Source organism: Stegastes partitus, unplaced genomic scaffold, assembly GCF_000690725.1.
Source record: "Stegastes partitus isolate 25-593 unplaced genomic scaffold, Stegastes_partitus-1.0.2 Scaffold224, whole genome shotgun sequence".
Classification (NCBI taxonomy): Eukaryota; Metazoa; Chordata; class Actinopteri; family Pomacentridae; genus Stegastes; species Stegastes partitus.
This window is the reverse complement of record NW_007577955.1, coordinates 129500-143770: the sequence shown is the minus strand read 5'-3', so window position 1 is coordinate 143770 and position 14271 is coordinate 129500. Positions and strand designations below refer to the sequence as shown.

The 14271-nt window shown below is 41.8% G+C and overlaps 1 protein-coding gene across 1 annotated transcript in view; it reads left to right on the top strand.

Moving 5' to 3' along the window:
• The window catches only part of LOC103356830 (regulating synaptic membrane exocytosis protein 2-like), a 58421-nt gene that overhangs the window by 27245 nt on the left and 16905 nt on the right, over positions 1-14271 (top strand). Inside the window, exons 7-17 of the mRNA XM_008281129.1 lie at positions 4585-4649; positions 4889-5008; positions 5082-5181; positions 5713-5836; positions 5954-6000; positions 6578-6666; positions 8458-8588; positions 8753-8924; positions 9142-9301; positions 11116-11184; positions 11893-12028. Coding sequence (XP_008279351.1) covers positions 4585-4649; positions 4889-5008; positions 5082-5181; positions 5713-5836; positions 5954-6000; positions 6578-6666; positions 8458-8588; positions 8753-8924; positions 9142-9301; positions 11116-11184; positions 11893-12028 — 1213 coding nt within the window. The remainder of the gene's footprint in view (positions 1-4584; positions 4650-4888; positions 5009-5081; positions 5182-5712; positions 5837-5953; positions 6001-6577; positions 6667-8457; positions 8589-8752; positions 8925-9141; positions 9302-11115; positions 11185-11892; positions 12029-14271) is intronic.

The window sequence follows — 14271 nt, the reverse complement described above, 5'->3', positions numbered from 1 at the left end:
CCATTATTTTCTAACTCAGCAGTCTCATTCTGATAATTTAATTATAATAAAGTACTGGTACTGGGTATTGGCCATCACAAATGGTGTCAGTGCATCACAAATAGAACAGTCACTATTTTAAAAGAGCTCTTTGTTCGGTAAAGGGGTTTGCCATCTTCCATCTTCAAAGTGAGCAAGAACTCCCTGGTGCTTGTCCAATTCCTACAATCAAGGGGGCCTTTGAACCCTTTGGCTCTGGGATTGCGACTGTTCAAGATGTCAAACAGCTTGTCTGCTATCTGTAAACAAATATATAAATTAACTGGAAGCACTAAAATCGTCACTACAACTTAGTGTCAACAGGATGAGGTAGGTATAAACAGTTTTATCCAAGTTCTTGCATATTGTTGAATTTGAGGAGGGTCATAATTATTTAATCATTCCTGATGCAAAAAATGAAAAAAAGAAAAGATAAAGGGTTAATCCTGGTGGCATTCACATTTTAGCAACCACCCTTGTTTCCGTGTTACCTGAATTAATTCTGAAGTAGCCTCACAATCTTTGAACTCTGCAGAGCCCACGTCCTTCAAGGTGCGGAGCGCTACTGCCACAGAGTTCCTCAAAGTCTGAGCAGCCAGGGAGACCTTGATTGAGTTTATAAGGAGAAATGAAGAGCACATTAGCACTGCAAGATACAAACATCATTGAAAAGCATAAAAACACAATAACGCCCTAGAGTACATTTCTATCGCGGTCCTCTATACATAAATCATCATGCAAACACACCTTCATCCTCTGATTAGCAAAGTTCATATTCTTATCTGTGACTGGGTTGGCAGTATGTAGTCCATTTTTCTTTTAAACATTGTTCAGCTGAACTAATCGATACTGCCAGTTATGCTTCTAATGGGGCTCTATGCCTGCACAATCAGATTGTTTTTCACTGCACACGTCAAATGTAAAGCACCATATTTTGCACAATTATGTGAATACAATCAAAATGTATAAAAAGCAGAACAGAGTCAACCAGAGCAAATAGGCAATAATGAGCACATACCTGCAACATATTGCGTGTCAGCTTCAGCATGTGGCAAGCGTCCATCATAACAAAAGCTCGTCAGATGCGGACTTTAAAAATTTGTAAAAAGTAAAAAACAGATTAAAAAAACTTCCTTGGCATCTCCATCATATTCATGCTAATCTAGTACAACTACATGAATATAATAATATTAAAACTACAGAAGAAAAAACAAAGAAAATAGCTAAAAATATAGAAAGTATGTAGAAGCCGCTGCAACTGGCTGCCACTCTCACGGCACAATAGCGTATTTTATTTGTATTTTTTTCAATTTGAATTGTAGCCACGTTAATAACGTTTGTAAGAAACCAAACCGTTTGTAAATCCGTCAAGATTTCAGCGAGATAAGAGTATTTATGTTTGTGCAGATCACTCACCTTCCTTCACGTACCACAGGTTCCGCCAGAGAGCTGCCCCGAATCAAGATGGTTACCGGTGATTCCGTTTGAAACGCCGCCTAAAGACATCTAGCCTTTATTATATATATATATCAATGGTTTCATATCAAAGCATATGTTCTGCAGGAATGCAAAGCTGTTTCCTGTGGTTGCTCTGCTCGGTAGGGTTCTGTCTCTGTTATTTGTGGTTCTGCATCAGTACTGTCAGTTTCTTCTGATGTTCCTCTGATCTCAAATAAAGTGCTGGACATGGCTCTCCTGGCTCTGTTATTATCCGTACAACTTTTCTTCATGAGGTTAAGATTTTCTTCAATGTTGCTGAGGGTTCTGTCACTGTTCTGTTGGACTTATGCTTTTTGAACTTATATTGTGTCTTTCATGGATTTTCATGTGTTCCTGGAAGTTCTGTGGATGTTCTGGGGGTTGCTCTGCTCTGTTACATTGTTCTGTTGGCCTGTTTGTTGACATATTTTCTTTTAGGAATTTTCATGTGTTCCTCAGGGTTCTGCACATTTCTAGAGGGGGCTGCTACAGCTTTGTAGCATTATTATGTTCCTGGAGATTTTGTGACTATTCTGTTGGACTTTGTTTTTTTGAGGTTATTTTGACACTTCTAGGGTTTTTGTGCAAGTCATGGTACTGCTGCTACTCTGTAGCACTGTTCTGTTTCTTAAGGTTTTATCACTGTTCTGTTGAGGTTATATGGTGTTTTTAGAGTTTTTCGTGTGCTCCTGAAGGTTCTTCAGATTTTTTTTAGAGGGGCTGTTTCTGCTCTGTAACATTAATTGGTTCCTGAGGGTTCTTCCACTGTTTCGTAATGTTCTTACAAAGACTGCTGGAGGTGTTGCAGATACAGTTGCGGTGGGTCATCATGCTGACAAGTTAATCTGCTGTCTCCGTGTTGTTGGACCAGAATCACCTGGTCAGAGATTATGAGCTCTGATTGGCTCAAAGGGCTCTTGGCTCCTCCCATCAGGTCTGGAGGTGACGGAGCAGCTCAGAGTCTCTGCTGCTGTCGCTCTGAAGACAAACTAACCAATATAAGAACCCTAGAACCTTCAACAAGCCAGGCATGGAGAACTGTGGAGAGTCCTGAAGGCCCCTGGGGAACCTGTCTGATAATCTGATCCAAATTAGAACAGAACACCTCGACCTGCTTCGGCGGTGCTGCCAGGCCCCTGAATCACCGTCTCTGCTGTGCTTCAATTGGATTATAAGAGGAGAGTGTGGATTATCAGGAGTCAGTGCAGAGAACAGGAATAGAACACAGACATCAGGAGAACATGTCTGCAGCCAGTCTTCCAGAGGACTGCAGGTTTCCTGATTTACTGCTGAACTGCCGGATTTTTTGGTGAACTTCTGGATCTCTCTGTGAACTGTGGGATCTCTTGGTGATCTGCTGGATTTTTTCTGTGATCTCCAGGATTTTTGTTAACTGCAGGGTTTGTTGGAGAACTGCAGTGTGTCTTGTTGATCTGCTGGACTTTGGCGGTGCTGACCTGGTGGAAAGGTGGGAGGTACAGGGGGCGGAGCCAATGTTGCAATGTTGCCCCCAAACTCACCAGCCTCCAGCAACATCCAGCTCCCCTGTCAGATCGCTGGTGGACCTCCAAAACTAACCACTAATTAACAATGCTAACAAGCTAACAGTCAGTGTTTGGACTCCACTAATCCCATTACAGACAGGTATGAACTGCTCTGCTGCCTGCAGGCAGAGCTCGGGGCACACAGCGATCACAGAGTCAGTGACGAGGAAGAGAGAGGAGCTGCAGGTTCACCTCCTCCTCTTCATTGTCCTCCTGTTCCTCTGCTGAAGCCTCCTCCTCGTTCCTCATGGCATTCACACAGACCTGTGAGTACAGCAAAGGTTAGAACTGCTTTGACTCAGCAAGCTGAGAAATACAGATTATTGCAGGCAGATCTGATGGTTCAGAGAGACCACTGCCCCCCAACCCCTGCTCCTTTCGCCTCAAAGGTTTAAACCCTCCTGTCGGACGTATTTCAACATTGATAAACATGTTGTGGCGTTGATGAGTTGTTATTGGGATTTGGCCTGTTCTAAATGGCTGTGAGTTAAGCAGGTAGCTGTAGGGACAAACTGTAGGCAATGCATCTTAACCCACTGACTGAACCCAAAAACCCACCAGCAGGTTTAAAAGGCATGTTTTCTTTTTTAAAAAAAAAATGTAAAAAAAAAAAATCACCAAAATGACACCACGTGTAACCCTGTGAAAACAGAAAGAATTGTAAGATTTTTCAGTTTCACATGATCCTTGAACAACTCTTGTCTGGGCCGTTCCATCAGGAAAATGAAAGCTGTACCGGATCCTGTAAAAAACAAAAAAATCCTGCACTCCTTAGCACAACTGAGAAGCTAATCACTGACTCAGCTGTGACCAACAGTCACATGGCACCAATGTAGAGAATTTTCAGTGTGAAACACACAGAGTTTGTAGAGGCTATAGAAATGTAAATAGTGACATATGTTTCATGTGGAGCCACCATTTTGTCCAGTCTTGGTAACATCTGTGCAGACTTGGAATAATGGTGTAGATGTTGATTTCAGGTTTTTAGGTCAACCTCTGTTTGATTGTTTGCCTGGTTAACTTGAAATCTAAAAACACAGATCAGAATCAGTGAAATGATCAATACAGTCAAATATGTTCCTTTCAGCCACCTGAGGGGAGGTGACGCTCCTCGTAAAGTGTGCACAGAGATGCAGGCTGTTCAAAGCATTCTTTAAGAAGCTTTAAACAGAGGACTCAGAATACTGCAAAATAGTAACTTGAACTGTTAAAGTCTGAAACAAAGGCTGTGTTCTAAATTGCATGCTATTTTTTCTTTGAGTACTTGCATAATATGTACTGTTTCTTGGAGTATGTGTACAATTAGGAGAGACTACTTTGTGATAATATTGCACCTTAAGCTTTGACTGTCGCAGTCTGTAATGGGAAATTAGCTGTTATCATTCATCTCAAACATGCTGGCTTGCATACTGCAAAATCTGTGTATTAGGACATAAAAAAAATCTTTTTCTGGTGTACTACACAGTATGGTAGTATGGGTATTGGAATGCACCCTTAATTGTTTTAGCTTCTTAAATGACATCTGACCTCTTCTGGTTGCTAGGAGACATGGACAGCCAATGGTGGGATCATGGTACCTGGCACGGCGAGCCGGCACCCATGTCTATGGTAGGTCTAAACACTTGATTTATCCATCCATACTACCCCACTCCTGTCTGCCTGATCAACACTATCATCAAACATTGATCAATATTATAATTAAACTCATCACTGGAAACAATAGCATTAGTTTTTGATATTAAATCAATCAACCTGATCACAATTCTCTTCCACTTTATTGGTCTGAGCTGTTACTGTTTTTTGCTGTTTCTAAGAAACTACATTTCTTTACCACTGTGACTTATCAGCAGCCAGTCACATGGCAACCGTCCAAGGATGGAGAACGTCTGATTGGTCGAATTCTGCTGAACAAGCGGATGAAGGACGGGACGGTTCCCGCGGATACAGGAGCGCTACTAGGACTCAAGGTCTTCTTCTTCTTCTTCTTCTTCTTCTGTGGTGCAGTGGTTAGTGCCTTGCTCATGGGCAGTGTGTCTACAGGTTGTTGGGGGAAAGATGACAGAGTCCGGACGCCTCTGTGCTTTTATCACCAAAGTGAAGAGAGGAAGTCTGGCTGACACTGTAGGCCACCTGAGACCAGGTAAACACACATCTGAAACCAGGTAAACAAACACTTGAGACCTCGTAAACACACACCTGAGTCTTCCGGAATATATTCTTCAGGAATATTCAGAGATCAAAATTGATATCCCGATTCCAGCACAGCGAACGAATAGTTGGCTATTGAGGTCCAGCCCTAGTATGAAAATCCACATTTTAAATACTCCGGGTCATATTTGCGCTTTGCCATCTTGCATCCCAACATCAACACAAACTTAAAATGAACCTCAAACAAACTATGGCTACCATGCCTGTCAAAATAAAAATATTTTCAAAATAAAAAATAAGTCCACCCTGAGACGCACATTGTATATTATTTAATTTTGACCAGCTGTCCGCGACCCACCCAGAACAGGTCCGTGACCTACTTTTGGGTCGCGACCCACCAGTTGAGAACCCCTGACTTAGAGAACCTCTTTTTAGTGTGATAATTGAATAAATAACAAAATTAGTCTAAGCATGCTGCAACACCATCAGACAGATGTTTTCATTGATTCCTTCTCTGCTCCAGGTGATCAGGTTCTGGAGTGGAATGGTCGGGTTCTTCAGGGGGCCACGTTTAATGAGGTCTACAACATCATCTTGGAGTCCAAACCAGAACCACAGGTGGAGCTGGTGGTGTGCCGACCGATTGGGTTAGTCTCACTTTAAATTACTAAATTCACTCAAGGCTTTAGAACAGTTTGAGCTGAGAGACAGAAAATGGTTCTGATGTTCTAAAAACTTGATTGTTGTTGATGTGTGTTCCTCAGAGATGTTTCCAGAGCAGCAGACGCCTCTCATGTCCAACTGGACTCCAGTAAGTCTGTTATACAACAGAATGACCACAGAGACACAAAACGACCAGCAAGAGATGGAAACGGCCACAAATAGATAGAAAATGACCACAGAGACACAAAACAACCACAAAATGACAGAAAACAACTGCAAAGAGACATGAAGTGACCACACGTTGACACAAAAAATACCACAGAGGTACAACTGAACCACAAAGAGATGCAAAGTGACCAAAAAGACACACAAAAAAGCTACAAAGTGGCATAATACCAGCCCAAAGAGACAAAACGGCACACATAGACAGAAAACTACCACAAAGAGATATAAAATGACCTTAAAGAGACTAAACAACCACAAAGTGACACAAAACTACTACAGAGACAGAATGAACACTGAGAGATACAAAACAGACAACATGGCATAAAATAACCACAAAGAGACGTACAAAAAAACACAAAGAAATGCAGAGAGACCACACAATGAGACACAAAACTACCACAGATGCACAACAACCCTAAACAGAAGGAAAACAACCACAGACACAAACAACCACAAGGAGACACAAATTCTGTATCTGAATCTCTACATTCTCCGTTTAGGTTCCAGTTCCTTCGACTCCCAGAAAGTTGGTCCATCCATCTCCGTTACGTCTCCCATGAGCCCCAGTGTTCTGTCCGGACAGGTGTCTGTAAGTTTACCCAGCATGCACCGCACCACCACACAGCTCACAGCCAATCAGCTGTCAGTTAACAGCCGTTTCCATGGTGATGTTTGTGTTTTCAGACTGTCAACAGGCGTCCTCTGGTTTCCAGGATTCAGGTAAACTGTAGATTTGAGTGGAGTGAGACATCTGTGTACTCCACCTATCTTTGTTGTGCCGGTTAGTTTGTAGATTAATGTAGAGCAGTAGAAGCTCTAAGTAGAACCCCAGTTGTTCTGTAGGGTTCTGTTACTGATGAGTAGAGTTTTACTTGAGCTGCTGTTTCCACATCTGTTTTGGTAGCTTTCTTGCACTGTTCTGTAGGGTTTCACATGATGGTTCATCTGTTCTGCTTCTTCTGAGGTTCTACTAAAGGGTGTTTTCAGAGTATCCATTGTTGTTGTTCCAGATGATTTAGCTCATGTTCTATGTGGTTTTGAAGTTATTCAGGGCTTTCATTCTGTTATCAATGCTCCTGTCTGTAGGGTTTCTTTTGATCTTTGTAGGTGTTCTGCTTCTGATTTAAATGATTTTTATGCTGTCCCACTGGGTTCCATCACTGCTCAGTAGGGCTCATTTTCTGTTCGTGAAGAAGGGTTTCTTATTGTTCTCCTGTCGTACTTCTGATCTGTGGAGCTGGTCTGGTCTTGTTTTAGTTCTGTATTGGTTCAAGGGTCTGTAAGTCTTTCTTTGTGTTCTAAAAGCAGTGGTCTCTAAGGTTCCTTTGTTTAGAAACAGGGCTTCTTTATTAAGTACGGTTCTGTTCTGTTTCTGTTTCACACCCTTGAGCTGTTCTGAAGGGTTACGCATGTTCTCTGTTGTTTCTTCCAGTGTTCTCTTGGGTTCCATATATTTACCCTGTGGTTCTTCTCATGTTTTCTGGGGTTCCACACCTGTTTTTTGTGGTTCTAATGTTCTCTAGGATTCCACATCTGTTCTCTAGGGCTTTTCTCAGCCCTGTGTTTTTCTGCATTTGTTCTCTCAGGTTTTTCTCAGCTCTAAATTGTTCCACATCAATCTTCTGCCATTCTCTCCTAACTGTCTTAGGTTTCACATCTGTTCTTTGTAAATCTCACCATGCTCCGTAAGGTTCTTCATCTGTTCTGTGGGATTATTCTCATGTTCACTAGGGTTTCTCATATGTTTTCGATTGTTCCTCTCGTGCTCTGTGTTGTTTCACATCTGTTCTCTGTGGCTCCTCTGTTCTGTAGGGTTCCACAACTTTTCTCTCTAGTTTGTCTGTTCTGGAAAATTTCTGCTGTTGTTCTTTGGGACTCTTCGTCAGTTCAATGAATGCTAAATCACTATTTTCAGCCAGTGTACCAAATGTTTGCGCTTATGTTCCGTATGGTTCCACTATCTTTGTGAATGATTTTCCTTCTGCTTTATTATGTTCAGTGTTCCCTCTGATGTTCATCTGCTGTTCTTTGGGTTCCTCTGCTGTTCAAGCTTCCTACATTGTTTTGCATGTTATATGTTGGTTGTGTGGTTATAGGGGTCTTTCTGTGTTCTTTAGGGACCTGCTCATGTTGTGCAGGTTGCAGCCACTGCTCTGTGGCTGTGTTCTAGTCCAGAGGATTCTGCCACTGTTCTATAGGATTATACTTGACTCTGCTATGCTCTAATGTTTAGTGACACCTGTTCTATGGGCACCACTGCACTGAACACGTCACTATACTGCTGTTCGATAGGCAGCATGGTTCTTCTGTTTTTATTTCCAGACGCCCTCTGCAGCCATATGGGGTTCTGATGCTGTTGTTCTCCGGTGTTTATCTATAGGTCAAGCTGTGGTATGATAAAGTCGGTCATCAGCTGATTGTAACCGTTCTCGGAGCCAAAGAACTTCCCGTTCGGGAAGACGGCCGACCCAGGAACCCCTATGTCAAGATCTACTTCCTACCAGACAGAAGGTACAAAAAAACAGCTCAGAACCAAGAGTTTTGTAGACTCATCTGTATTTTCTGGCCAGGTGGTTCTTCCTAAGAACCTGCAAAAGCTATAATTTAGTTCTCCTTATAACCAGCAGCAGGTGCTGCTCTGTGATTTGCTGTTGATTGTCTTCCTGTTCATACAGCGATAAGAGTAAGCGAAGGACGAAGACAGTGAAAAAGTCAGTGGAACCTCGGTGGAACCAGACCTTCATGTACTCTCCGGTTCACCGACGCGAGTTCAGAGAACGAATGTTGGAGCTGACAGTCTGGGACCAGGCTCGAGTCCGAGAGGAGGAGAGCCAGTTCCTGGGGGAGGTAAACATACACAGACAACTCAGAAAACATAAAACTTTGCATGCTTCAGTCATCTTAAAATAAATCTGCTAAGAGCCAGTGTACTTATGTTCTCTCTCTGTTTTTTCTGTGTTCTCTTCTACTCATTAATTTTCTGCATGTCCTTCTTGTGTGTTCTTTGCACATTCTGCCTGTACGTTCTCATGTGTATGTTCTCTGTGTGTTCTCTGTGTGTCAGGTTCTAATAGAGCTGGAGTCGGCTCTCCTGGACGATCAGCCTCACTGGTACAAACTGCAGCTCCATGATGTTTCGTCGGTGCCGCTGCCCAACGCCTCCCCCTACCTTCAGAGGAGAGGAATGCAGGCTGAGCACGCACAAAGCAGCAGGAGGCTGCAGAGTGAGAACCACACATTGAACCATGCTGACGCACACATTAACATGTTTCATGTTTTGTCATTTTTTCTGTTGCTGCATCAGTTTTTAAAGGCCTCTTGTGTGTGTTTGTGTGTTTGTTTGTTTGTCATTTGTTTATCTTCAGTTTGTCATGTTACTTTCTTTTTAATTCTTCTGTTTTTGTTCATTTTGTTTTACTTTTACTCTCCAACGATGCTTTGCCAGACAAAGGTTGTTACTATAACTCAGGTAATGACACGTATGTGTGTCTGTGTATGTGTGTGTGATAGCTGTTGACCCTTACCCTTAATAACTGCTATGTGTGTGATGCTAGCTGCAGTTTTGCAATGTTTCCTGCAGGCTGTTGATATACCAGTAATGTAGAAAGATCAAAAAATAGCAGTCAGGAAGCACTGATAAGAAACACTGTCCAGCTTCATCACGGGAAATGTAGAGTTAGAGTTTTAGGACTAAACTGTAGTACACTACATTCAGTGTAAATATTGTATATATTTTTTTCAATCAATAGTATATTTTTGTCATCTTGTGTACATACTTATTTTATTACTTAGTATTATTTCCTTGTACTTTCTTTTTTATATTTTGGATGCTGCTGTGGCATGTAAATTTCCCCCAATGGGGGATCAATAAAAATAATTCTGTTCTTAATTCTCTTCTAAGTTTTCTCATCAAGTCTAACACTTTCTCTGTAGCTGAAGGACTTAAGAGTGTTGGACAGAATTGCTTAAACTGTTTCCTTAGTTAAGGGAAAATATTTTGATATTTAATGTACTGAAAGAGACTATCCAGCGGAAAAATAGCATGTTGTCAGCTCACATAGTTGGTCTACAGATCATAAAAAAAAGTTATAAGAAAAGAACGGACAAACCTGCAAAATGTCAGGAACATGGGTAACCAACAAAAATGTGTAGTCGCACCTGACAGATGTTAGATCACAGTCTGTAGCTCTGTCCTGGGCAAAAGTTTTAAGTTTTAATGTACATTTACCATTTGATATGAGAGTTGCTCTCTCCGGTACACCCTGTGATCCAACAATCGCTGTCAGAAGTGTCTCTGTGTTGACATACTCCATCCATAGAGCTTCACTTCCACCTGGAACATTTTGTCGAGCACCAGTTGTTGTATATCAGCTGTAGCATGATTGCTAGGTTATCCTTTACAGCTGCCGATTCTGTGTAATTGCTGTGAATGTTGTACAATGTGTTAACTAACACTACACATTTTAATTCCTGCGATCAGAACCCGCAACTTCTACTACTGATATAATGTACCCTTTTAACTATTACAGAAATAAATTATGCCCAGTGTGTCAGTGTTGGATGTTTCTTAAAATAGTTTTGAAAGTGTTATGCATTTTTTGGGGGTGGTTCCTGTGTTGATCTGACAACGTGCCCAACTGTACATTTTTTGTACCATTACACCCCTTCTGAAAAGCTAGTCAAGGGTCCTCAATCAAGTGTCATAGGTTCTTGAGGGGATTCTGCAAATCCCTGTGGAGGTGCTGCCGCTTCTTGATTGTATACCAACGGTATTTACGACAAGGAGGTTCTATTAGCAGCACAGTGTTGTCCTGCAGGTTCTCCTGTAGTTCTCTGAAAGTTTTCCGGGAGTCTGACGAGTAAAATGGAATTCTTTTGCCCTATAATGTTCATGTGCGAACAAGTTTATCAAGTTGCTGTTGGGTCTGAGTGTTATGGATTTGTTGACCTTCTTGTAGAGGATTATAGATGAGCTGCTTACAGGCTTAAACATCCTCCTTTTCTGTCTCTATGTCTCTCTACCTTTCTCTCCCTGCAGGGTCTCAGAGGATCAGTGACAGTGAGTTTTCAGATTATGACTGTGAAGACGGCATCGGAGTGATAGCAGGTGAACTGATACGATATAATTTTACCCTTAACACGTGCCTTATTTTCCAAACACTTGTACGGACCTGAACTCTTCTATAAAGCTTATGAAGCCACATATAAAAGTCCTGTGGCTGTAACATATTTAACAGCAACACATGTTGAAGACAGTTAGAGGAGCTGAGAGCTGCAGAGAATTCCATTAATGAATTACGGGGTGTTATAACATCCCGGGTCTCTAACGACCTCAGGTATTTAAGGGTTAGTGGTCTCCTCAGTGTTCCAATGTGAGCAATCAGTTCAGCTGAGTCACTCAGTGCATAACTAAAAGGATTTACCTCGAAACTTAATGATAAGTTGCTCAACTGTACAACACACAAAAGGCAGAGACAGGCTACTTACCTCCACAATAAAGGAACAAATCTTGTAAAAATGTATATAAAGCTAGGGGAATAACCAAGCCTGTGTTAGATCACAAGCAGTCCATCCTGGACAAGCCCCCATATGTTATGACACTGGCTCAAGTGTCAGTGTCTGGTAAGGAGCAATTGATTGGTTGTTGGACTCTTTGAAACACCCAACCAAAGCTGGCAGGTACACAGACACCCCAGTGGAAATCACACAAACATTGGGCCATCTGCAGTGAATCCAGTAGTCACTGACTTCCCTTTGTAACTTGAAGAAGCTCATCCTTCAGGGTTGAACTCAGACTCTGTTTCTCTGTGTGCAGACTACAGACAGAATGGTCGGGACTTCCATAGCTCCACCCTCTCAGTGCCGGAGCAGGTGATCACGTCCAATCACTGCTCCCGATCCGACGTGGTCCGGATGAGGTCACGGTCGCCGAGCCAACCGCCTCCTCAAAGGTAAGCGGCTGTGTGAGATTCAGATGGGTTGGACTAAGATAAACAGATAAACACAGATAAGAGCAGACAGGTTAGATGTTTGATGGCGATCGTCACAACAGGAAGCTGCCACTGAAACCAAGATGACATTAGACCAAAGAAGAAAAGATGAGGGTCAATGAAAGACAGATGAATGAGTGTGAGGTAGGACATTATGCGAGGTTATCAGACAACACAAAATATGATGAAATATGGTCATTTTAATCAGACAAAATGAAAACAACTGAGGTAATAGATGAAACAAGATTCGATGAGGAAAGATTAAATCAAACAACACATAAATTTAACCAGGTAGAATGAGATGAGACAACACAAGCTGGCATAAGAACACATGGATGAGATGAAACCTGTTATAAGAAGAAAGAGGAGAGGTGACAAAAAAGGTGATAAAATTAGACAACAATTTATCAAATGGGCCACAAATACCAGGGGAGATGAGGAATAATGAAATGAGATAATGAGGCACGATTAAGTCATGAGACAACAGATTGGACTTGATGAGCTATGACCAAATTAAGATCAGTTGGAATGAGATTTGATGAGATGAGAGAAATCAAATTAGACCGATACAAAAGCCAGGAGAGATGAGAGGAAGTAACATAAATCCAGAAAATATGGGATGTGATTAGATCAGGAAAAGTTAAATCAGATGATGGAAAACAAGGTGATGCCTGATGAGATGAAGTGAAATCACAAAGTTGAATTTGATGATGTAAATGTGATTTATTTCACTGACAGTGACCACATATTCTATTTCCTTTTGATTTTTTTTCGTATCTTTCTTGTTTGATTTATGATCACTGAGCCTGTACCTGGTCAGAATCTGTCTCTGAGAGATGTTTTGTTAATTAATAATCTCTGTTTAGGGCCAGATAACTTCCTGATCTACTTTTAAATTCTTATATTCAGTGTTCCAAATCTTTGCATGTGTGGTTTCGAAAGCAGTGTTGTTGTTGGGCTGGTCAGAGTGTCTGAGAGCAGCAGTTAGTCTCTGCACCAGCTGACATAAGAGACTCCTATCTGGGCTCAGTTGTGGGGTTTTGAGGATTTGGGATGAAGGCTGGATTTAAGGTGATTACAAATGTGTCTGATCTCTGTTGAATCATAATTATGCTTCATTCCTTTCTTCATCTCATCCTGACCTCTGACCTCCGTGACCTCTGACCTTTGTGACTTCTATTGACCCTTGACCTCTGGTTGCCAGTGGTAATCCTCTGTACCCGCTATATCGCGAGGATGCCGTACGGTTGCTGCGAGGCTCCAAACTGAGTCGAGCGTACTCCGACGCCGCCCAGTACAGCAGCCTGGATAGGTAACCATGGCAACACATGGCAACGCCTCAGACCTGGGTCACCTGGACACCAGCCAATGAGCATGCAGTCTTCAAAACAGCCAACCAGCACATCTAGATCATATTTAATGATGCGTTTGGGATGAAATACAATCAATAAATCAAATAATAAGTAATCAGTAAACATCCTGTCAGATCAGACACACCTTTCCTGTCAGGTAAACCCCGCCCCACTGCTGCTGGTCGACCAATCAAACAACACACAGCAGAAACTTTGTGAACATGGCCCAGGTCTGGACTGGATGTAGTACTTGGGTAGTGCAGTTGTACTACAGGCTTTAGTACAGTTGTGGTAGAGTTCGTAGTACTGGCTGTAGGACAATTGTAGAATATTTGTTTTAGAGTTACAGTATAATCGAGTATAGCTGTAATACTGGTTGTAGTGTAATTATAGGATTTTTGTAGCTCAGTTTGTGGTGCAGTTTGTAGTACAGTTGCAGTTCTACTTGTCATATAGTTACAGAATGGTAGTTGTACTGGTTGTAGTACAGTCACAGTACAATTTGGAATACTTGTTGTAGTAAGGTTAAAGTATAGCTGCAATACAGTTTTGGCACTGGTTGTAGTTTAGGTATAGTACAGTTTGTGGTACAGTTGCAGTACTGGTTGTAGTATAGTTATAGTACAGTTATAGTGCTGGTTGTACTATAGTAACAGTATAATTGTAGTACTTACTGTAGTATATTTTGGCATGCAGCTGTAGTATAGTTTATTGTACTAGTTGTACTATAGTTATGGTACAGTTGTGGTACAGTTGCGCAACTGGTTACAGTATAGTTGTAGTACAGTTGTAGCACTGGTCTAACTGTCTGTCTCTGTGTGTATTCAGGAGACCACTAAGGAGAATGTCTGT